Here is a 25,594-nt window from a genome sequence, read left to right as displayed (position 1 = left end):
TGGCACCCCACCTTAACAGAATTTTTTTTGGGGGTGTGTGCAAATTTATAAAAAAAGAAAAAGAAATGTCACCTGGTCATAAGTATAAATAATAGTGCACCGGCCACTGTGGCTCTCCTTTCCCTATGTGTGAGGGCATCAATATTGCATTTCAATTAGGCTGCGTGTCCATGAGATGCAATTTGCCTCATCTCGTTTTTGTCAAGAAAAAAAGAGGAAATGATGTAAAGGTGAGGGTGAGACTTGAAGCACTACTTAAATGAAGTAGTAGATGAGTTCATAAAGCATCCTTTGTCACCTTCAGGCGAGCTCAACGTCCCAATACTTTTGTGGCAAACGAGCAAGAAAGCCAAGTTGAAAGAGCGGTAAAGCAGCTACGCTATTAGGGATGAGTCACGGCGCCGCCCCGACTCGTCGGCGACGCGGCGGATGGGAAGAAGGTCGGTAGCGGGAGCAGATTAGATCCACGCTGCTAGCCATGATGAGGCCTGCTGCAGATCAGCGAAGGAGGCGCCGACGATCAGCACCTCCAAAGAAGATTTGCTGTAAGGACATTACGATACGGTGGGAATAAAGTTTAAAGCCCGACTTTTAAGAGATGTGCAAAATCCGCACTATTATACCAGGGGAGTCAAATGTAGACGTGTTTAATAGTCATTCCAAGGCGCCGGCCGTCTGGTCTGTCTGCTAAATAATGAAAATCCGGGAGTAAATGACACATTTAGCTTAATGCTAACAAATAGTGACAAATAGCATCTATGTGACTTTCATATAGCGATATTTGAAAACAGACAGACAAACAACAATAAACCTCCCTGGCATATATTCTTTATCCTCTGTAAAAAAAAAAAAAAAAAAAAATCTTGTGCCCATTTCCACCTATTGTAGAAGCTGCTTTTGCGGAGATCCTTCGAGATTCTGCAAACTGCTCTCAGGGCGAAAGGAACACGGAGCGCATCAGATTGCGTTTTCTCCAAAGATGTAGCACATGCAGCCCACAGGCGGTGACACTCGCCCACTTTACTCCTCAATTTCATCATTTTGCGCACGTCCCCCCCCCCCCCCGAGAAGCGCAGCGAGTGGGATCTGAAAATATATCAGCGCATGGTGCAAGACTTTCATTTTGAAAGCCACCTGCTGCCAATCATCCCGTGGGCGCCTCTCCTGTAAATGCGCACTTTTGACACGCCCAAAGAGGTATTCATTTAACCATTAGATTCATTATCGCGGTTGTATGGTTCAAGGTTTAAAAAAAAAATAAAAATAATAATAATAATTTTTTTTTTACACAATTTCTGTTTTTATCTGGAAACGACTCAAACATTATTGTCAAGGAAGTGACAGCTATATTCTATTATGTTAATACAAAGTAGAGGGGCAACGATAAATCAACAACCAATCAAATTAATCAATAATTATTTTTTATTTTATATTTAACAACTGTCCAAGTCCTCAGAATTTCAGCCTCTTTGAAATTAAATATTCTCAGATTTCTTTAGTCCTCTATGAAAGCAGACATATTAATGATCAATAATCAATCAATAATCAATCAATATTGTAGCCAATTTTGCGACATTACCAATAAAAGAATGTCAATTTAATAAATAAATAAAAAAAAGTCCAGTTTTGAATGAAGGGATGAAAATTAAAGCATTTAAAAAAAATCTGATTCATCGATTAATTCAAAAAAAATAATTGATTGTTAAAATAATGATTAGTTTCAGCTCTGATACAAAGAGAATAACTGGACAGAAAATAAAGGAGTACGTTTGAATCTTGCCAATGATCGCCCTGTATTTTGAACACACTCGCACATTTGGGTGACAGAGGTTCGCCATGCTTCGCTTTTTATCCGCAGAGCAAAACACAAAAAGTATTTTTTATTTTTTAAAAGATAGTCCTCATTTTAAATGCATCTTTTCCAAAGTAAAAACATAATATTAGAATAAAGTTGTATTTTGTATGTATGTAATACACTGGTAGTTTCATTTGTGTTAAAACGTGTGTGTGTGTGTGTGTGTGTGTGTGTGTGTGTGTTCGCAAAGACGGCGCGTCCGACAATGTTGTAGAATCGATCCCAGTGAGGTCACGGGGACGATTGTCTTTGCTTTAGCGGTGGTGAGTCAACAGTCAGCGCTTTTTTTAGAGGAAAACTGCAGAGTCAGCAAACAGCCATTGCCTTAATAATTAGGAGCATTCAAGGCCAGGGCGGGAGACGATACTCTTGCATAGACACTGTTGGAGAATCAAATATTATTTATTTATAAAAATAAAAAAAAGTCGAGAATTAAACATAAACGCATCAATAAACAATGCAAGTAAAAAAAAAAAAAATGTCTCCTCAGAAGTGTCCTCTAGAGACGGACAAAATGGACGATGGTGGACAAAGAAAGTGTGAAAGTTATCAGTGAGCGATTATACGTGCGCACCCGAGCGTCTCGCTCATTCGTCTCACTTTTGTCGCACATAAATCTTTCATTTAATCAACGTTGAGAACACATGGACGCGTGCTTCTTTTTGCTAAGGCAAAATTCTCGCTTTTTTGGCTTCCATTCAAAGATGTAGAACTCTCGAAAGAATGTAAACGGATACGCATTTAAATCTCCAGGAGGAAAATGACATTTATGAGCCGGAGCGTCATCTGCGAGCTATTAGAGGCTAATACAGTCTGGCTTTGGCTAACCAGCGGCGTCACTTTTAGAATGTTGAGGAAAGTGATTCTTGCTGGTGACGGGAACGCGGCCATTTCGTGCGCAAACATCGGCGATGAAAACGCTGCAAACGTGATTTAGGACGTTGGGTAAATAAAGCACATATTGGAAATGATTTGTCACATTTCTCAACAGATTCCAACCTTTTGACTGTTCAGCTCGTTCTTGGGAACTAATCTTTTCAGAATGACAAAATTCCTGAATTAAAACTCGAACGACCAACTGAAAAAAGTTTGTAGTTGATATTTCCCAAGAAATAAATAAATAGTTTGAAATGATAAAAAGTATTTTCCAATTGTTTTATATTGTACGGAAGCGTATTGCATTCACTTGGAAAAAAAAACAACGTTTTTTTGGGTTGCTTTTTTTGGAGTATTATTATTTTTTCTTTCTGTTTTTCTGAATATTTTTTTCAGTTTTACCGATTTTTTTTTTCGGTGAAAAAAATATTCAGAAAAACAGAGGAAAATACTTTTTTTAAAAAACAGAAAAAATATATATTAAAAAAACAGGGGGGGGGGGGGAATATTAAAAAAAAACAACGCTCCCCCCAAAAATTAGTCAGAAAAACAGGACTTTTTTTTTTTTCAAGTGAATGCAATACGCTTCCGTAATATTGCACCTGAAGGTTAAATAACAATTTACAGATATTTGTTTTTTGTTTTGTTTTTACATTGTTTTATTGGTGTTTTATCCAATGAATATGAACGTTGCCGAAAATGTGAAGTATCAGCTTTCATCCTTTTTTTTTTTCTTATTGAAAATTTTGAGTTCAACAATCATGAAAAGTGTTAAATCATTCCTTCAAAAACATAAAGCAACCAAGCGAACGCTACTTCTTTTCAGGTCATCTGAGGTCCTTAAAATTGATTTTAAGCAAGCTGAGCTGTGATTGGTTGCTACCTGAGCCCTGAGGGACTGATGTCATTTTCAGTCGACAGCAAGTGGGCAAAATGGCCGCCGCCCTAGATGGATAACAACGGGTGGATTTTGCTGCTTCATTCATATTCCACAAATACTATACTTGTGGGGACACAAAACATATTATTGATTAAATTCAACCCTCAAAGTGCATTTTTACTAATTTAATTGGAAGTCAATGTTGGAGTTATTTGACATTGATACAGTCATTTCATAATAAAATTGAGTTAAAATTAAAAAGATTTACTGTAAAAAAAAACTAGTGTGATGTTGATTTGTGTTGAGGTCATTTTTCTGCCACTAGATGGCATAATTGCATTTGTAAGACTTCCGTCACAGCAAAATGCATTTCAAGCAGTTTGTCTTACCCCAGCTAAAAATATCTAAATGTACAATAAAATGTATAATAAAATACTTTTTTCTCAGTTTTCATACTCTTAACATGATAGTGATTTTTTTCAAACTAATATGGCTGCATTTTTTTTTTGCCATTGATACAGTCATTTCATAATAAAATTTAGTTAAAATTAAAAAGATTTACTGTAAAAAAAAACTAGTGTGATATTGATTTGTGTTGAGGTCATTTTTCTGCCACTAGATGGCATAATTGCATTTGTAAGACTTCCGTCACAGCAAAATGCATTTCAAGCAGTTTGTCTTACCCCAGCTAAAAATATCTAAATGTACAATAAAATGTATAATAAAATACTTTTTTCTCAGTTTTCATACTCTTAACATGATAGTGATTTTTTTCAAACTAATATGGCTGCATTTTTTTTTTTGCCATTGATACAGTCATTTCATAATAAAATTTAGTTAAAATTAAAAAGATTTACTGTAAAAAAAAACTAGTGTGATGTTGATTTGTGTTGAGGTCATTTTTCTGCCACTAGATGGCATAATTGCATTTGTAAGACTTCCGTCACAGCAAAATGCATTTCAAGCAGTTTGTCTTACCCCAGCTAAAAATATCTAAATGTACAATAAAATGTATAATAAAATACTTTTTTCTCAGTTTTCATACTCTTAACATGATAGTGATTTTTTTCAAACTAATATGGCTGCATTTTTTTTTTTGCCATTGATACAGTCATTTCATAATAAAATTTAGTTAAAATTAAAAAGATTTACTGTAAAAAAAAACTAGTGTGATATTGATTTGTGTTGAGGTCATTTTTCTGCCACTAGATGGCATAATTGCATTTGTAAGACTTCCGTCACAGCAAAATGCATTTCAAGCAGTTTGTCTTACCCCAGCTAAAAATATCTAAATGTACAATAAAATGTATAATAAAATACTTTTTTCTCAGTTTTCATACTCTTAACATGATAGTGATTTTTTTCAAACTAATATGGCTGCATTTTTTTTTTTGCCATTGATGCAGTCATTTCATAATAAAATTTAGTTAAAATTAAAAAGATTTACTGTAAAAAAAAACTAGTGTGATATTGATTTGTGTTGAGGTCATTTTTCTGCCACTAGATGGCATAATTGCATTTGTAAGACTTCCGTCACAGCAAAATGCATTTCAAACAGTTTGTCTTACCCCAGCTAAAAATATCTAAATGTACAATAAAATGTATAATAAAATACTTTTTTTCTCAGTTTTCATACTCTTAACATGATAGTGATTTTTTTCAAACTAATATGGCTGCTTGATTAGAACCGCTCTGCCGCAAAGACTTCAGGATATGATATAATATATATGATACATTCTCAGGAAATTATTACATTAAAGGGGCTAGAGCGCTAATTCCAAGAATTCCATATTTTCCATGAGAAATTTCCCACATTTCACCTTCCTCAGTCCAGCGTCGGCTCTTCTGCATCCATGTGAGGCATCTACAGAAATTGTGATTCTCGAGTCGATCGACGAAACCCAAAATGATGATGAGTCTTCTACTAATCACAGTGCATTACAATTCCCGGTGTGAGTATCCCAGTATGGAGCTTAAACGTGCAATGACGCAGGGGAGGAGAGCGGGCCAACTCATTAGATCAGGCTGCAGACTAAGTCGGATTAACCTCATACGGCTCTCTGAGAGCGGCAGCGGAAAAGCGCGCCAACAAGCCGCGCTTAGCGATGCCGCCAGGAGAAAGTTTTTTTTTTTTTTTAACCTGGTGGTCCTCACATCTCACCGGGTTCGCGCCACGGCGACATACTTGCACATTCCCGCCACTGGCCAAACATGCTGCCCCCCTCCCTTGCTTACCTTCCAGGACTCTAATTCCAAAGGAGAAGCGATTTAGGCTCTCTAAAAAATTCCAGATCCACGTGCCAATCTGTGGATTTGATGGCTTTCGTTTGGGGGGGGGGGGGGGGGGTTGGGATAAGGAACGCACGGCCTGCAGAGAAAAGCTTGTGAAAGGAATTTGGCGGGCGAGGAAGTGCAAAGTCAAACAGCTCGCCAGCATTTGGACGTTGGCTTCCGTCTTAGATTTCCAGGCACAAGAAATGGACAACATGCCCCTTTCGGCCACATCTTTTGCTTTTTTTTATTTTTTATTTTTATTTTTTAGTAGGCCCTGCAGCTTGTTGATCAGCTTTTTATGTGTTAAAATATTAGCCCATATATTTTGGCCGCAACAGCTCTCAAGGGAACTATTCAATGAGGTGGGGGAGGGCGGTGGGTTGGGGGGGGGGGTCTTCCCGGACTATGCACCAATTGATGTACAGTGAACCATCATGATATCACAAGTTTTTAAAAGGATTTTTTATTTATTTATTTATTTTTTAGAATTACCATGACGTCTATGCTAATCCATAGCATTACACGTTAGCATTAAGGAAGTGGACTATCTTTAAAGGAATTGTGTGTTAAAATATCAGCCCATATATTTTGGCCGCAACAGCTCTCAAGGGAACTATTCAATGAGGTGGGGAAGGAAGGGGGGGGGGGGGGGTTGGTTCGTGGGCTTCCCCGACTATGCACCAATTGAAGTTTTTAAACAACATTTTTTAAAATGATTTAAAAAAAAAAATTTTTTTTAGAATTACCATGACGTCTATGCTAATGCATAGCATGACACGTTAGCATTAAGCAAGTGGACTTTCTTTAAATGCATTACATGTTTTGGTTGAACATTTTTAGTCTTTAAATCACATTTAATTCTCTTGTTTTACATGTTATCTTTACGCTAAACTTGAACTGGGAGTGACAAATAAACAACTTGAAGCGAGCGCCCTTAGCCTCTTTTTTGGAGAAACAAGTAAGTGAGAACACATGCAAAGGAATATTAATAAGTGTTTTAATAAATGTTATTAAGTTTTAATAAGCGTTTTTTTTTAAATGTGTGGGAAGAGTAAAAATATTTTGAAGAGTTTATTAGCTCGTTTCTAGTATTGCATATTTGAGGTCTAGAACTGAAAACAAGGCTTTGGTTGTTGTTGAGCTTTAAGGTCGAATCAGTTCATACATTTACATTTTTTTTAAGATGAAGCGTCAAAATTAAACGGAACCAAAAAGAGACAAAGGTTCCGGCATGACATGATTGGATGACTCCGGACACGAGCTCTCTGTTTTTTTTTTTTAAGCCAACGTGACATCTTGGCTCATCAAATAATGCGCGGAATTCAATTAATTAGCAACAGTTGAAATGAGCCGGTTTTAAGTAACGCTAATCGCAATTAGCAGCGGAGCGTGGCTAATCGCTGCGTCTCGCCAACCTCGGCGTCGGAAAGCTCGCCGCCGCAGAGCAAAAAAGAAGGTGATGCTGAAGTGGAGCAAAACGGATGGAGGCAAGGGCCCTAATAATAATAATAATAATCCTACAAATATTCCAAGGAGTCATATTCAAGGTGGTGGTGAGCTACGTGTGACCCGACTTAAAAAAAAAAAAGAGTGAAAGAGAAAAGACAGAAAATAACAAAACAAAGAGAGAGAATGACACATTTGTGTGTGACCGCATAGTTTAGCTTAATGCTAACAAACAATACAAAATGCCATAGAACGGCTAACGAATATTATCCGTGTGGTGTTTTATATTACTGTGGCTTACTGAGGCGTTTTGACCGTCTACAAGCTATTTTCTTTTCAAGTTCACATTTGTGGGGAGGGGGTTGGGGGGGGGGTGCTGGACTGGGAGTGCTCAATGAAATTTTCATTTTAATACACATTTCTTTTTCTTTATTCGACTAGAATGCCATATGGTTTCTGTGAGCCAGGTTGGTTTCAGAAATGCCCAAAATAGGAGCTGCTGCCTCCAGCTTTCGGTCTCTCTTCCAAAACCCGGAAATCCATCCCGAAAGCTCTGCAAGCACTGCATTTTCACAGCATCAAGTTTTTACGCGGAACTGGCACTGTTCTTTAAGTTTGTCATGCCGCAGGATTGCACTTTGATTCACAGCCAAGTCCTGATTGGACCCAACACAAAAGCACAGTAGCCCGTCTGGACTACTTCTTTCCTTCATGCCTTGATTTTTTTTTTGGGTACATCATTTTCCTTTTCATTATTAATAATTACATTATTTTCCTATTCCCTTCGAGATACGAGCGCATGAAATAGTGGTTCTTAAAATTGTTGGTACTGAACTCCACCAGTTTCTACACACATTCATCGACCCTTGTTTATGGAAAAATATGTTTTTTTTTTTAAATTCAAGCCATAGTTATAGAGTTGACATCAAATCTTTCTCTCTCCACCTTGAATTCAGAAAGCTTTGTGTTTATGTATTCCCCATCTCTAAGAAAGTGTTCCTTTAGTTTGCTACATAGCTAGAATTGCTCAACTTGGCATTGCAAATCATGCAGTTAGGACGCTCTCTCAACTCAACTCTGTATTTATAACTGCACTTTAAAACAACCACCACTGTTTCCTTCAGATGGAACCTAGGGGCAGCAGATAAATGAAAACAGCAGAGGCCCCAGAATTGAACCCTGTGGAACGCCATACCTTCCGTTATACACGTGAATTCATTATTGTACGTAACATATCTTTTTAAAAAAAAAAAGAAATCACACGATGTATGAGTTGAGGATATGATTCAGGATCGAACCCCTGAGACTGGCTGACCCGGGGTTCGATCGAACCCAGGTTAAGAACAGAGGCAGCGTGGCCTGAAAAGATGGGCATGTCAGTTTGGCCAAAGCGGCTAAACATATGCAGAAAAGGGGGGAAAAACAGCAGGAATATTGACTTTGTCCTCTGAGTGGAGACAAGGAGAAACCTGAATAACATACAAAGTCATGCATTACTGTCAACACTGAGGACAAACCTGCATTATAATCAAATAACGGAGTAGTTTGTGACCTACAACTTTGGAATACGCAAGTGGATGAAAGCATTCGTTGTTGCCTTTCAAAACCACTTCCTGGAACTTCCTTCACTAAAAATGTATGGAGATAATAATGTTGATAAGCTGTTGTTTGCTACCAGAAACCAGGGCAGCTGTGTTTAATAGCAACCAAGTCTAAAGCACTCCCTAAAACATAGCAATGGTCTGAGGGCTAAGTTAGCTCGCAGAGCGTAGCCAAAGTTGGCCTGGCTCAACCTCCTTTGGGTTCTTTGAACAAGGCAGCGGCGGCGCAGCATTCCAGTCGCTGAACAATGACTAAACGCAAACCACATTCAGCGGGGCTCGAGGCATGTTCCTTACTTCCTTAATTCTTCCCAAGTATGACCACGTGGCTTTGAGGCTGAGTTCAAGTGGAAAGTTCATGCTGGAGACGCTTGAAAGTCCATTTGGATGTTTTCACTTTTCTATCCAATCACTCATTACGGAAGTCGGAAATTAGGAAATGCTTTGCAATGATACCTTGCTGCCAATTGTGTAACGTCGATTTCTGTCAATTCTGTCTGCCTGAATTGTGATTGGATGACTGACTATGCTATTATTGTCCTTACGGACTGGTCAAGTCCGTGCGTTAACTAATCAGTTCAACCCCTAGCGTATGGACAGTGTTGCAAAAGCCCTTTTCACACTGCACTTGCTTAGTGTGAATGAGCCATGCGGCAACACAAAAGGACCAGTTTCCTGTGCGACCATATTTGGAAGTGATGACATAGCAGCCTACCTGAAAGTAAAAACTGAATTTTTGCTAATGGTTTGACCACACTTCAACAAGATGTATGGACAGTGTTGCAAAAGTCCTTTTCACACTGCACTCGCTTAGTGTGAATGAGTCATGCGGCAACACAAAAGGACCAGTTTCCTGTGCGACCATATTTGGAAGTGATGACATAGCAGCCTACCTGAAAGTAAAAACTGAATTTTTGCTAATGGTTTGACCACACTTCAACAAGATGTATGGACAGTGTTGCAAAAGTCCTTTTCACACTGCACTCGCTTAGTGTGAATGAGTCATGCGGCAACACAAAAGGACCAGTTTCCTGTGCGACCATATTTGGAAGTGATGACGTAGCAGCCTACCTGAAAGTAAAAACTGAATTTTTGCTAATGGTTTAACAACACTTCAACAAGATGTATGGACAGTGTTGCAAAAGCCCTTTTCACACTGCACTCGCTGGACCAGTTTCCTGTGCGACCATATTTGGAAGTGACGACGTAGCAGCCTACCTGAAAGTAAAAACTTAATTTTTGCTGCTGGTTTGACCACACTTCGACAAGATTGTTGCAAAAGAAAAGGGAAGTCCACCTCAAAAGGTTCTTTACAATAATATATTCTATGCAGACCCACCAGTCTAAATACAGCATTTGATTAGTATTGAGTTTTGGGAATGTCAGTTATGGGAAAAGTCAAGAGTTTCACTCACTGCAATGATGATGACATGTCAAATCGGTAAAATTACCGAATGAACAATACTGAGCTCTCCAGAAAAAAAAAAATTAAAAAAGAAAGAAAAAATAAGAATATTTTTTTTTTTAGGGCAGTGGTGCCCCCCCCGTCCGCGAAATTTATGGACCGGTCCACGGCGGAAAAAAGGTTGGGGACCATTGGTTTAGAGGAGAGAAACAGACTTGTCGTTAATGGGCCGGACAAAACTCCAGGGATTAAACAATACGGTAAATAAAAAAGATACAACAGGGACTCTTCGTTGTCCACTCTCGCTCATTCAACAATCCTTCTTTTGACTATTTCAACGGACCAGATATTATTTGTCAGCACTCTATTGGATTACATGGTTGCTTTGTCAGGTATTAATTTAATGAGGAAGAGATTAAAAGTAGTCAAATGTAGTCAGAGAACATCATTGGCAACAAAAGAGCAGCTTGGCATGGCGGTGAGGAGGCGGCACGTGTGGGAACATGCTAATTTAACCCTGGAGAACCCACGGGGTCAAATTTGGCCCCTATAAATTCTGCTACTCAAATAACAAAGACCTTATTTTATTTTTTTTTACAAATTTAACTTCAAAAGTCCAGAGTGCCACTTCTGACCCCTGCATGGGGCCATCTAGTGGATGAATATTGCACTTACATGAGCCAGAGTGGTGGTGACAAGATGGCTAAAATGCAACAAATAAAACAAAAAAATTATATTGTTCAAAGTAGCTGTGTATTTGATTGATTATTTTCTTAAATTTCTAAATAGTTTACTGACAGTTTTTGTTATTCAGATTTTTCGAAATGATACCCCTAAATCCCAAAGGGTCAAATTTCGCCCAAATCCTAAATTAGGGAATAAAGGGTTGAAATAAAAAAAAACATATATTTTGGTGTTCAGTGAACTTATAGCAGTCATTTAATGTATAATTCATTATTTTCCAAAGAAGAAAAGGGTTCTCCAGGGTTAAAGGTGTCAGCGGACGACTGTATACGGGCAAACACATCAGTATGGACGGGCTGTGGAGCGCCCGCATGTTTGCAACCGAGAGATCGTACTCGAAACATCTCAAAGCGGAATGAAAGACGCTGCTTGTGTACTTTTGCAAGAAAAGCAGCAAAGGAGAGGACAAACACAATCCTGCGCGTATGTGTGTGAAAGCATTCCAACCCGGATCACGGGGGCAATGCGGCGACTCGGAGTGAAGAAGCGGCGAGATGGATTCGCAGGCACGCCGCATTTATCTCTATTACTTCCTGCTACGCTCCCCATCAAAATTCTACAGGCGGCAGCCGGGGGGGATTTTGCGGCATGACGTCGGCAACAGATGTTCAATGCTTTCTCTAACTTGGTTATCCTTTAAAGGGGGGGAAAAAGGGGAGGGTGGGAGTCGATCTCCAAACCTGCTTCTTAAGAAACACGAGACTCCGAGATGCTCGGGAAATCTGCTGATGCAAGTCTGTTGCAATTTAAACCTCGGCCTGCTTCAATAAGAATGTCGGGTGACAAAGTCTTACACGACTTCAGTTATTTTTCATGAGGAAAAATCGTTTGGTTGAAATGTAATGCACAATGTAACGATGGCTCAGTCGAAAATGTCATAAAATGGCTCATAGGAAAGTAGTAAAATGGCATTTATTTCAAATAGTCTGTCAGACATTTCTTTTGAAAAATATTGCTCTATGTGTGAAAAGTTTGAAATTTACGGTCATATTTCAAGTAGGTTGTCCAGTGGGATGCGTTGAAAATAATGAAGACGGGGGCCCACTTTAAAGTTTCCGAGCAAACAGCACTAACCTGAGATGCTTGCGCCAGCTGGTGTTTTGACACGGACATGTGGACGTCTTCGCCGAGCGACCTCTGAACCCCTGTGACCTCGACGGGGTCGTCTGATGACTCTCCTTGGGCTGCTACGAGGAGGAGGAGGATGAGGCAAAGCTGTTGAGGAGAGGAAGGTCAAGATGACTGCAGGAATGAACAAGATGGTAATAATAATGGAGGATAATTCATTGGAAAGTGTTACGGAGGTGAAGGACAGGTAAAATGCATATATTCCACAAATGTAATATTAATCAGAATGTCATGTTTAGACTAGTGAGGTAACATATAACGTATTGTTGCCAGTAAATGTTTAAGGTTGATTTCCACTTTAAAGATTAGCTATTAAAATAAAAATGCACTCAGATGTCACCGATGTCTTACAAATGCAATTATGCCGTCTAGTGGCAGAAAAATGACCTCAACACAAATCAATTATGACACTAGTTTTTTACACTACAGGACCTATTTTCAATTTAAACACAATTTTATGAATTATTATTAATAATAATAATAATTATTATTTTTTACTTTTATGTTAAGAAGAGTAGGAAACTTAGAAAAATATATTTTTTGTACATTTAGAACACATAAAAAATTTGAGATTAATTATGAGTTAACTATTGAAGTCATGCGATTAATTACAAAAAAAAAAAAATATATATATATATATATATATATATATGTATATATATATATATATATATATTGAAGAGGGTCTTCTGCCCAGATTTAGTCATAACTGTTTTAATTTTCCTTATTTCCTCAGTAAACCTTTGTGAGTGTTACCGCAATTTCTGCCAAGTGTCTGTAATCAATGATGTTTTTAAAGTCTTATCTCATGCCCGGTGAACTCCAGGTGGGCTGTTTGGTGGAGGCTTTGTGGTACCGCCCGTCAAGATAGTATAAGAAGGTTGTAAGTATCTGTAATCGGGACACTTGCGAGAAGCTGCAGCCATTGTCTGTAAACTTGCTTGTGTCCGGAATATTCTGTAAAAAAATAAAACCTTCGAAGGAACTGTTCACCGATCTCCAGCCTGTTTTCAGATAATCAACATTCTCTCTGCCCGAAAGACAACGAACACGCGGAAGAAAAAGCTGTTCTTCCTTACAATATATATATATCTATATATATATATATATAAAGTTTATTGAGGCAGACGTGCCAACAAATGTAATGTACGGTGGGCCTCCAAGCAAGCCAATCATGGACGGGAGGAGGTGAGCGATACGGGAAAACAAAAAGGCAGATAAGGACGGACAAGGCGGACCATGCGATGGCCGCAGGAGAGATGGCAGATAGCCGTGACGTGTGCCGTGTGGTGTGTACGTGCGAGTGCGGAAAGATAAGGAGGGAAAGATAAAGTGTTCCGACAGCATCTCACATTCATTGCGACGGCTGACATAAGTGGCACAAGCAAGCGGCACAAAAATGAGATGAAGTGGGCGGCGCTGAACACATCTGACACCTGTTGCCACGGCACTTGGACTCAAAAACAAGAGCGTGCGTGTGCCCGTGTGCGCGTGTGATCCGTCATTGGCATAAACGCGTCAGATGAACTTAAACGCTTTCCAGATTGCTTTCCTTCCAACCGCTCCCGAAGACCCGAGTTGAGATGTGGCGGTCGTCATGGAAACGGGAGACTGCGACAGTGACAGGCGCGGTGTTCTGGTGCCTGGCAAACAACAACTGGCAACAACAATTTCCAAACGCCGAGGTACACTACTGCCTTCGGAATACAGCATGGACGCCAATGTATTGAATTAGCACAAGTGTCAGAAGACGCACAGTCCCGTGGCTGCACACGGTCACGTAATCTCGTTATTGATGATCAGATTAACCACCAATTTGCTTAGCAATATGACAATAAGGACCCTGTGAGGCAAATCTATTTTTAACTTGTGCCGTCAAAAGGAAAAACAAATTCTGGATGGCTCATGCTGCATGTTCCAAAGTTGAAAGAATATTGAATCAACAGAGTGGAAATAAAAAAAAGGAGCGGATTAGGGTTATTATTTATTATTATTATAGAGAAATGGAAAAAAATGAAATAAAAATCACAGGTGACCCAAAGTAACAAATCATGCAGTTAGGACGCTCTCTCAACTCAACTGCACTTTAAAACAACCACCACTGTTTTCTTTAGATGGAACCTAGGGGCAGCAGATAAGTGAAAACAGCAGAGGCCCCAGAATTGAACCCTGTGGAACACCATACTTTCCGTTACACACGTGAATTCATATTGTACGCAACATATCTTTTTAAAAAAAGAAATCACACGGTGTATGAGTTGAGGATACGATTCAGGATTTGAACCCCTGAGACTGGCTCACCTGGGGTTCGATCGAACCCAGGTTAAGAACAGAGGCAGCGTGGCCTGAAAAGATGGGCATGTCAGTTTGGCCAAAGCGGCTTAACATATGCAGAAAAGGGGGGAAAGTTGAAAGAATATTGAATCACCAGAGTGGAAATAAAAAAAGGAGCGGATTGGGGTTATTATTTATTATTATTATAGAGAAATTGAAAAAAATGAAATGAAAATCATAGGTGACCCAAAGTAACAAATCATGCAGTTAGGACGCTCTCTCAACTCAACTCTGTATTTACACTGCACTTTAAAACAACCACCACTGTTTTCTTTAGATGGAACCTAGGGGCAGCAGATAAGTGAAAACAGCAGAGGCCCCAGAATTGAACCCTGTGGAACACCATACCTTCCGTTACACACGTGAATTCATATTGTACGCAACATATCTTTTTAAAAAAGAAATCACACGGTGTATGAGTTGAGGGTGATATGATATGGTTGATATGATTCAGGATTTGAACCCCTGAGACTGGCTGACCCGGGGTTCGATCGAACCCAGGTTAAGAACAGAGGCAGCGTGGCCTGAAAAGATGGGCATGTCAGTTTGGCCAAAGCGGCTTAACATATGCAGAAAAGGGGGGAAAGTTGAAAGAATATTGAATCACCAGAGTGGAAATAAAAAAAGGAGCGGATTGGGGTTATTATTTATTATTATTATAGAGAAATTGAAAAAAATGAAATGAAAATCATAGGTGACCCAAAGTAACAAATCATGCAGTTAGGACGCTCTCTCAACTCAACTCTGTATTTACACTGCACTTTAAAACAACCACCACTGTTTTCTTTAGATGGAACCTAGGGGCAGCAGATAAGTGAAAACAGCAGAGGCCCCAGAATTGAACCCTGTGGAACACCATACCTTCCGTTACACACGTGAATTCATATTGTACGCAACATATCTTTTTAAAAAAGAAATCACACGGTGTATGAGTTGAGGGTGATATGATATGGTTGATATGATTCAGGATTTGAACCCCTGAGACTGGCTGACCCGGGGTTCGATCGAACCCAGGTTAAGAACAGAGGCAGCGTGGCCTGAAAAGATGGGCATGTCAGTTTGGCCAAAGCGGCTAAACATATGCAGAAAAGGGGGGAAAGTTGAAAGTGGAAATAAAAAAAGGAGCGGATTAGGGTTATTATTTATTATTATTATTATTATTATTATTATAGAGAAATGGAAAAAAATGAAATAAAAATCACAGGTGACCCAAAGTAACATGACCAAGCGATACAAAGGGAAGTCACCCGAGTCGAGGCGGCGCCGACGGTCCTCATTAAACGGCAAGCGCCACATTCATCACCTCTGTCGCTCGGGCGGAAATTAACAGCTCTGTGGCACGCACAAAATTTCACTTATTTTTTTCTTTTCTTCCTGGCGCTGCACAAAAACACACGTTTCATAGGATGGCGGCAACCTGAGTGAGTAATCCCGCATCGAGCAGGTTGCATATTGAGAATGGAAATGACAGAAGGCGATTGTGAGGATGTTCATGTTGCCGGCACTTCCTGCCATGTTGAACCAGTTTGCCGCATTGAAAATACTTCAGTGTTTTTTTTCTTCATTTTTTTTCCAGGAAAACAAACAAACAGAAAAAAACTTCAGTGTGTTGACATGCTGACTCGCGCGCACTTTACCCTTTGTTTTTGGGCGCACGTCATATGGCGAGAACGATTTTCTTCCGGAGAACTTAATGGGAATTAGATTTATTTTCGTAAGCATCTGTTTATCGGCGATAAACAGAGAAGTGAGGAAATGAGCAGGAAAAGAAAGACTTTGGTCCTCAGGGAGGGCGAACGCCCGCTTTCATATATTTTTGAAGGCAAAGTCGCTGTGTGATCAACACTTTCAAGTCCTCCTGGTGCCCACAGGTGACACAAAAAACGACGCGCACCAGTGCACAAAGAGCCCATTCCTGCACTTCCTTGCTACTTTATCACCGGGAGTTTTTAAACTGCTTTGTAGACTGACTAAAGTGAGTAAAAAAAAAAAAAGAAAGAAAGAAAAGAAGTCATCACAGCCGGTTTTTGATGTGTTAACGTGTCTTAGCGTCACTTGGCTGCACTTAATGTTGCGTGGGAGTGAACGCTTTATCGCCACACAGGCCGCGCTCCATTTTGAACCATATAATGTTGACAAATACTTGCCAGATTTTGAAACTTCCATTTGTCCTGGAAAAAGGGGGCAAAAAATTGGCAAAATGTGGCATTTCCTGGCACATTTATTGAGAGAAAAAGAAAAAAACAGGCGGACTTCTATAATAGTAGTATCTAAAAGGGTTAAATGGGGGATTTAATACAATTTTTTTTTATGATACATAAATATTAAAGGTGTCAGTCGATTAATTAATTTGCAATCGTAATTAATAGCATGACTTCAATAATTAACTGACAATTAATCTCAATTTATATCTAAATTTACAATAAAATGTAATTTTTTTCCCAAATTTAAATAATGTTGCATTTTTGGGGGGGTAATTGATACAGTCATTTCAATACAAAATTTTAAATTTGTACTGCAAAAAAACAGATTTGTGTTGGTCATTTTTCTGTCACTACATGGCATAATTTTGCATTTGTAATACAATGGTGACAGCTCAGTGCATTTTTCTTTTCACATTAAGAGCCGGCTCATTTTTAACATAAGTAACTAGTGAAATTATGCAATTTTTTTAAAACTTTAAAATCCAACTTGACACCAGTCCCCACAAAAAATATGCAGTATAATTTAATTTATTACTGCAAAATTTTATTATAGTGATTTATTTCCACGACGTTGAATGCTTTTATTTTGTTAAGTTGTCGGATGCGCTGCGACGCCGCTCTACTTCAAGCGAGCACGTCGACACTTTGAGTTACGAGCAATTTTGTGGCGTTGCTGGGTAAGACATGCTTCACATTTAAAGATCAAGTGGCTTGGGGGGGGTCACTCCAAGTGACAAGACGGCGATGAGAGCCCATAAACATCTCAAGGCTGGAGCAACGGTTAGCTCGTTGCTAATGGCTAACCGAGTGTATATATATATATATATATATATATATATATATAAACTTCCACCAGGACATGCACATTGGGACACAAATGTCCCTCTATCCTTGTTCTGCCCTCTCCACCCCAGCATTAACCCATTGATCGGGAACTAAGCGTTCCCTTTAATTGGTCGGATGAGGTCGATTGCGAGTGCACACAGTGAGAGGGTGTGTGTGTGTGTATGTGTGTGTGCTTGAAAAAAAAAAGGCCCAGTCATCAACTTGTGACATAAAGCAAGAGAATCCGCATATAATTTGTTCTATTTTGTATTGGTAATCGACGATCCCAAAATTATTTATTTAAATATGTATTTTTAACACACATGATAAAATCAATGACTGATTAAAAAAAATCATTTTAGGCTCAAAAGATTCAATGCAAATGTATAGGATTTTTTTTTGCAAAAAAATAAAAATAAAAATAATAATTAAGGATCCCCATACCAGTGCAGAGACAATTTTTTCTGAGGTCCACTCACAGTTAATATAAAACTTTAACAATGACAATTGGTATATTTTAAAAGCACAGACAACATCATCTTAAGTCAAATTATGTTAACTGTCAAAAGAAAAACAGAAGAGTGAAACAAAAACAAGACAAGTGACACAGATTTTTTTATTTATTTATTTATTTTTTAAAGATTTGGTTTAACCCTGGAGAACCCAAGAACCCTTTTCTTCTTTGGAAAATTATGAATTATACATTAAATGACTGCTATAAATTCACTGAACACGAAAATATATGTTTTTTTTTCAATTTTAACCCTTTATTCCCTAATTTAGGATTAAGGCGAAATTTGACCCTTTTGGGATTTAGGGGTATGATTTCGAAAAATCAGAATAACAAAAACTGTCAGTAAACTATTTAGAATTTAAGAAAATAATCAATCAAATACACAGCTACATTGAACAATATAATTTTTTTGTTGCATTTTAGAACTGGATTTTGAATGTACAAACACACTTTGGCCAATGGAAACAAGAAAATCACTGCTGGAAAAAAAAAAGGTCTTTGTTATTTGAGTAGCAGAATATTATAGGGGCCAAATTTGACCCTGTGGGTTCTCCAGGGTTCATGGCGACAGGACTGGTCATTGACATCATTTGAGGAGGTAACAAGTTCCAGTACGACATGGCTCGGGATTTATGAAGTATTTTTAAGTGCATTAGTTCTTGGTAAAGGTTGATAAGCGGAAGGTTTCCCACGACCCCGGGATGGAAAAGGCGTACGTCCGTAGCAACTTGTGGAAATTGCCAGAAGTCAACCCGCCGCAAGAAATCTTTTGACTTACACACGGCCGCAAACACAAATAATGAGGTTGGGGAGGGAGCCGTTTGCAGAAAGCGATTTACATGCATTACACGCTCAAGTGCTGAGCTCCAATAATCACTTTTATACCATATTCTAAAGCATGGACGTGAACTACAGTAAATAAGCCATTAGCTGAGGAAAAAGCACAACAGGCAAGACAGGAAAAACAGTATTAGACATTCATTACTCGCTCCACAGAACATCGCCCCCCCCCCAACCCCCCCACTAAAACCTCAGCTGAGATGTGCGATACTACTGTTTAAGTCCACAAGCATCCACTTGAGAAATAAAAAATCAATTTTTAACACTTTTCTCTGAGAATTCAACTGATGCTGGCCAGACTGGCGCTAATCTCCAGTTGATCCCTGAGGCGTACGATGGACCCAGTGTGCTTTTATGGCCCTCGCGCCGGACACAAAAGGCTCTTTGTCAAATTCTTCCCACAATGTTGTTAGCATACGAATGGAGAAAATAGTTGGAGAAAAACAAGTATACTTAAAAAAAACAAAAAAAAGATCAGTCAATAATTGTGAATCACTATTGATTAAGACGTTGGACAGAGAGTGCTACACACATTCACAGAACATACTCACTTATTCACCCACTCACTCACTCACTGCTCTCAATTAACTCTTTCACTCTCAATCTCTCATACAAACATGCACACTCACTCACTCACTCAATGCTCTAAACTCATTTATTAAACTCTAAACTCATAAATTTTTCAATCTCTCTCATACATACACGCTCATGCACTCACTCACTCAATCACTATCACCTTTTCTCTCACACAAAAAAATCTCACTCACTTCCCTATTCACTTATACACACACGCACACACAATCTTTCGCTCACTCACTCACACAAATTTTGTCAAACATGCAAAAACTCACTCATTCACTCACTCACTCAAACTTCTCACTCACTCATTCTCTCACTCAGTCTCACTTAAACTTCTCAGTCACTCACTCACTCACTCACTCAATGCTCTAAACTCTTTTAATTTTTCAATCTCTCTCATACAAACACGCTCATGCACTCACTCAATCACTATCACTTTTTCTCTCACACAAATTTTCTTTCACACAAAAAAATCTCACTCACTCACCTATTCACTTGTACACACACACACACTCTTTCGCTCACTCACTCACTCACTCAAATTTTGTCAAACATGCAAAAACTCACTCACTCACTTACTCAGTCACTCACTCACTCAAACTTCTCACTCACTCTCACTTAAACTTCTCACTCACTCAGTCACTCTCACTTAAACTTCTCACTCACTCACACTTTTCAAACATTGTCTCAATTTATCATTCACACATGCATGCATTCACTCCCTCACGCTCTTGTACACACTCCCATTCACACTCACTCACTCACTCACTCACTCTCACTTAAACTTCTCACTCACTCACACTTAAACTTCTCACTCACTCACTCACACTTCTCAAACATTCTCAATTTATCATTCACACATGCATTCACTCACTCACTCCCTCATGCTCTTGTACACACTCACTTCACTCACTCACATTTTGTGACACAAAAACTCACTCACTCACAAATTTTTCCAAACATAAAAAAACTCACTCACTCACCCAACCGCTACCACCGTGCCAACCCAACTCACTCACTCACTCACTCACTCACTCACTCACTCACTCACTCACTCACTCACTCACTCACACTTAAACTTCTCACTCACTCAGTCACTCTCACTTAAACTTCTCACTCACTCACTCTTCTCAAACATTCTCTCAATTTATCATTCACACATGAATGCATTCACTCCCTCACTCCCTCATGCTCTTGTACACACTCACTTTCTTCCACACACACTCACTCACATTTTGTGACACAAAAACTCACTCACTCACAAATTTTGCCAAACATGCAAAAAACTCACTCACTCACTCACTCACCCAACCCAACTCCCTCACTCTCACTTAAACTTCTCACTCACTCACTCACTCACTCACTCTCACTTCTCAAACATTCTCAATTTATCATTCACACATGCATTCACTCACTCCCTCCGTCCCTCATGCTCTTGTACACACTCACTTCACTCACTCACATTTTGTGACACAAAAACTCACTCACTCACAAATTTTTCCAAACATGCAAAAACTCACTCACTCACTCACCCAACCGCATCCACCGTGCCAACCCAACTCACTCACTCACTCACTCACTCACTCACTCACTCACTCACTCACTCACTCACTCATCCACCCAGGTAGCGGGCTATATAGTGTGTAATTAGTCAGGCTGATGTGAGCAACGCGGTCTCCACCTTTCATTTCCCCGACGGCCGCTTTAATCCATCACGTCGCGCACGTGCGCATGTGAGGAGGCGACACGGGGCACGGGCGCGAGCTGGCGGTCGGTCGGGCCGGCGGCCGCGCAGGAAATTGAGCCTCACCGGCGCTTCTCATTTGACGACAGCATTAAGCAGCTTATGAGTTAATAATCATGTTGTCCTCCTCGCCTGTCTTCTCGGCCCCTGAAAGGAGGAGAGGGAAGATGGAGACAGCATATGTCCGTGAATCTTCACCCTCCCGGGACCCCCCCGCCACTGCCTCCCCCCCTCTTTGCCCCATCATCTCTTATATCGCATTTCCTCAGAATCACGGATGGCGCGGAGCACATCATTTGGAATTTCTTTCTTGCTGTGCCTTGCTAAAAACAAGCAGATGGCAGCCAAAGCATCTTCGGCAGAAGGCAAAGACGAGGTGTCAGACAGCTTGTAATAGCGTTTCTGTCCTGTCAAGCGGAGAGCAAGAAAACAAAGCAAAATTTCAAGAAAAAAAGAAAAGAAAACGCATCTCACGATAGCACCAGAGGCAAACAACAGCAGAATGATCAGTGCGGTCATTACGGGAGCGTTCACGGCTGTTATATTTTGCTGACTTTTTTGGGGGTTGGAACTGGATCGAAAAAAGTCTGAAAGCCTTTCAGCGACTGGAAGATGCAATCAAAGCAGACATTAAGAAAAGAAGAAAATGGAAAGAGCTGGTTGAAGCCATGGTAGCATAATGGAACGCACACACACACGGCCATGTTTTCTTCCAATTGTAGAACTTTTTTATTTTTGTTTTATTTTTTAAATATCTTCTAAATTGTCAAGCGAACAGCCTATCACCCTCAACACGTGTGAGCATTTAGAAGTCACAAAAATGAATAAAATCACGCATTCAAGTATGCTTCTCTTTTTTTTTGTCACCCCCAAACAGTTTTCAGGCAGGTAAAGCGCACAGCGGCAGCAACACTTGTCAACTTGCCGCACTCACGTAATTACAAGCGGCGTTTTGTTGTCGAGTCACAGCGGCGTGATGGGATATGAAAGGAGCGACGCCAGTCGCGACATTGTCGTCTTTTATGTCGGAGAAAAAACATTTTTATTTTAAGTCTTGTGTCACAGACAGCAACACAGCTACTACATCGGTTGTTCCCTTTTCCCCTTTCATCTCTAGTAAGTTTGACAAACTTTATTTAAAAAACAAAAACAAAAAAACGCTTAAGAGTTTTTTTCATATGACAAGGTTTTTTGTCATCTGCGAGCTCACAAGAAGCATTGTGTCATAAAAAAAATGGCATTTAAAAACATGTATTCAATTAACATGTATTCAATCAAATAATTTGACCACCAAGCTCATGTTTGAAAAAAATTCACTTGGACAAGTAAATATTTTTCCCGGTGGTAAGAAGTTGGAAAAACCACTGCTTGAATTCAAACCTCTCCCTTAACTTGACTGGCCCATTTGATTAAATGCCAATGATAAAGCAGAATGGGACTTGGGGCAGGAAATGAGCATTTGGGCCCATGTTGACGTCTCAACCCTTACCAAAAAGTTGTATACTTTCAGTTCATAGTATAGAGTATACTTAAGTATATCTAAGTTTATTTTTCGAGTGTATTTATTCTAGTACTAAAAGTAAAATTTAAGTAAACTCTTTGGGACTAAATTGGAACATTTTAGTACACTCAAAAGTATACTTAAGTATATTAATAAGAATAGTTAAGCATACTTTCAAGTATATTTAAGTACACTATTAAGTATACTTTGTGGTATACTTATGTCCAGTTTTAGTATACTTACAAGTACACTTAAATATACTTCTTTTTGGTAAGGGAAGCCCCTCCACCTAACCGCAATCATCAAAAATGATTGCCCACCCCGATTCCTTACCCTAACCTCAACCATAACCCAATTCAAACCTAAACTCTAAAACCAAGTATTGACCCTCAAAAGAGGTCTAAACTTGTGGGGCCCAACAAAATGGCCCCACATGGACGGGTGGGCCCCACAGCTCTGTGAAATCCCAAATGTTGGCCCCACTATATGACAAAAACAAGACCACACACACACACACACACATACAGAGGTTTGTTTTACTATCTTCGTGGGGGTCATCTCACTGACATAATGCATTTCCTAGCCCCTCCCCCTAACCTCAACCACCAAGAATGATTGCCCACCCCCATTCCTTACCCTAACCTCAACCATTACCCAATTCAAACCTAAACTCTAAAACCAAGTCTTGACCCTCAAAAAGAGGTCTAAACTTGTGGGGCCCAGCAAAATGGCCCCACGTGGACGGGTGGGCCCCACAACTCTGTGAAATTCCCAAATGTTGGCCCCACTATATAACAAAAACAAGACCACACACACACACACACACACACACACACACAGAGGTTTGTTTTATTATCTTCGTGGGGTCATCTCACTGACATAATGCATTTCCTAGCCCCTCCCCCTAACCCCAACCACCAAGAATGATTGCCCACGCCCATTCCTTACCCTAACCTCAACCATTACCCAATTCAAACCTAAACTCTAAAACCAAGTCTTGACCCTCAAAAAGAGGTCTAAACTTGTGGGGCCCAACAAAATGGCCCCACATGGACGGGTGGGCCCCACAACTCTGTAAAATCCCGAAACGTTGAACCCCACTATGTAACAAAAACAAGACCACACACACACGCACACACGCACACACACACACACACACACACACACAGGTTTGTTTTACTATCTTCGTGGGGTCATCTCACTGACATAATGCATTTCCTAGCCCCTCCCCCTAACCCCAACCACCAAGAATGATTGCCCACGCCCATTCCTTACCCTAACCTCAACCATTACCCAATTCAAACCTAAACTCTAAAACCAAGTCTTGACCCTCAAAAAGAGGTCTAAACTTGTGGGGCCCAGCAAAATGGCCCCACATGGACGGGTGGGCCCCACAACTCTGTAAAATCCCGAAACGTTGAACCCCACTATGTAACAAAAACAAGACCACACACACACACACACACACACACACACACACACACACACACACACACACACACACACGCACACACACACACACGCACACACACACACACACACACACACACACACACACACACACACACACACACACACACACACACAATCTTCACCTTCCTGAGCGGCTGTGGAGTGCGTAGAAGATAAATAAAAAGACAAACACATGAAAGAAGTCAAAAAGGTAAAGGTGAGAGGCAGCGAGCAGCGGCGCCTCATTAAGTGAAGAAAAAGTCAAGAGGCAGGAAGAGAGAATCCCAAATCAAAAACCTTTCGGTGTGACCTTTTGGATGGCCTCCCTCGAGGGATGAACATGGAGGCTCGGGGGGCAACGTCAACGTGCACAAAAAATGCCCCTCAACCCTCACGTTTGTGTGATGAGCAGTCCTCAGTTTTTAAGCAACACAACATATGGCGCACTTAAAATCCTTCAATTTTTTGGGAAAAATCCAATGGCTGTCGGGTGTTCTATTTGTCGTCTTTAATTCAACTTCCTATCACGTTCTCATTCTCATCCGCATCCAATTGCTAGCAGCTGTTTTTGTTATACTGGAAATAGAGCTCCTGCTTCCCTAATCATGGGAATTGTAGTTTTTCTAGCCTATTGCGCAACCTGAGCTTTTTTTGGCGGAATATTTCCAATGTTACAACGCGGGACTGGCTGGAGGTAAACGACACAGCCCGTTTTCAGTATCTGCCGCGACTGAGCAAAAAACTTTGGATAATGGTGAGTGCATTGGGTTGTTTACAGCTGTTGAACTGTCAACAGAGATAGCAATTAGCATTAGCCAAAGTACTGTAATAACAAAAGATTGACTAGAGTGACTAGCGATCTTCAAACGTTTCTTTTCGTCTGTTGGAGGATCTCCTTTGCGGACAAAAGCAAGTGAGATGATCAACGCTACCTGATACCTAGCATGAAAACAAGAAATCTAACAAATAAACATACAGTACAATAAGAATAAACTATTTAACATACAATGCTTCGCAAAGATAATACACCTCATTACCTAGTGTGATTTATGTATGAAAATGTTTTAAAATAGTACGATAAGTAAAGGCCCGTCCAATATGGTAGAGTCTAATTAGCATTAGCATTAAGCTAGCCGACTGAAAGTGTTTTTAAAACACGTGATGCATTTCCCTTTGTTCGTAAACTTCAACTGGCAAGTACATCATCTCGAGAGTACCTAAAGAAGCGGCGTGTGCCGAGAGAGCGTCGCTATTTCCAAAAAATTGAAAAAAAATAATCAAAAAGAGAAAAAGCGAAATGCTACGATGACGAGAATGCACGTCAAGTGAAATCTGCGTCTCCCTGGTCGCAGATCAAACGGCGTTCGGGCTGCGAGCCTCGGTGGGAAAAGG

The 25,594-nt window shown here is 39.9% G+C and overlaps 1 protein-coding gene across 3 annotated transcripts in view; it reads right to left on the bottom strand.

Annotated features, from left to right (window-relative positions):
* Window positions 1-25,594, bottom strand: part of naa40 (N-alpha-acetyltransferase 40, NatD catalytic subunit) — a 177,689-nt gene that overhangs the window by 46,876 nt on the left and 105,219 nt on the right. For all 3 annotated transcript variants that reach the window (XM_077544498.1, XM_077544500.1, XM_077544499.1), the window contains one exon: window positions 12,156-12,296. In XM_077544498.1, coding sequence (XP_077400624.1) covers window positions 12,156-12,194 — 39 coding nt within the window. In that variant the 5' untranslated portion in view covers window positions 12,195-12,296. The remainder of the gene's footprint in view (window positions 1-12,155; window positions 12,297-25,594) is intronic.

Source organism: Vanacampus margaritifer, chromosome 15 (assembly GCF_051991255.1).
Source record: "Vanacampus margaritifer isolate UIUO_Vmar chromosome 15, RoL_Vmar_1.0, whole genome shotgun sequence".
NCBI lineage: Eukaryota > Metazoa > Chordata > Actinopteri > Syngnathiformes > Syngnathidae > Vanacampus > Vanacampus margaritifer.
This window is presented reverse-complemented; position numbering and strand designations above follow the sequence as displayed.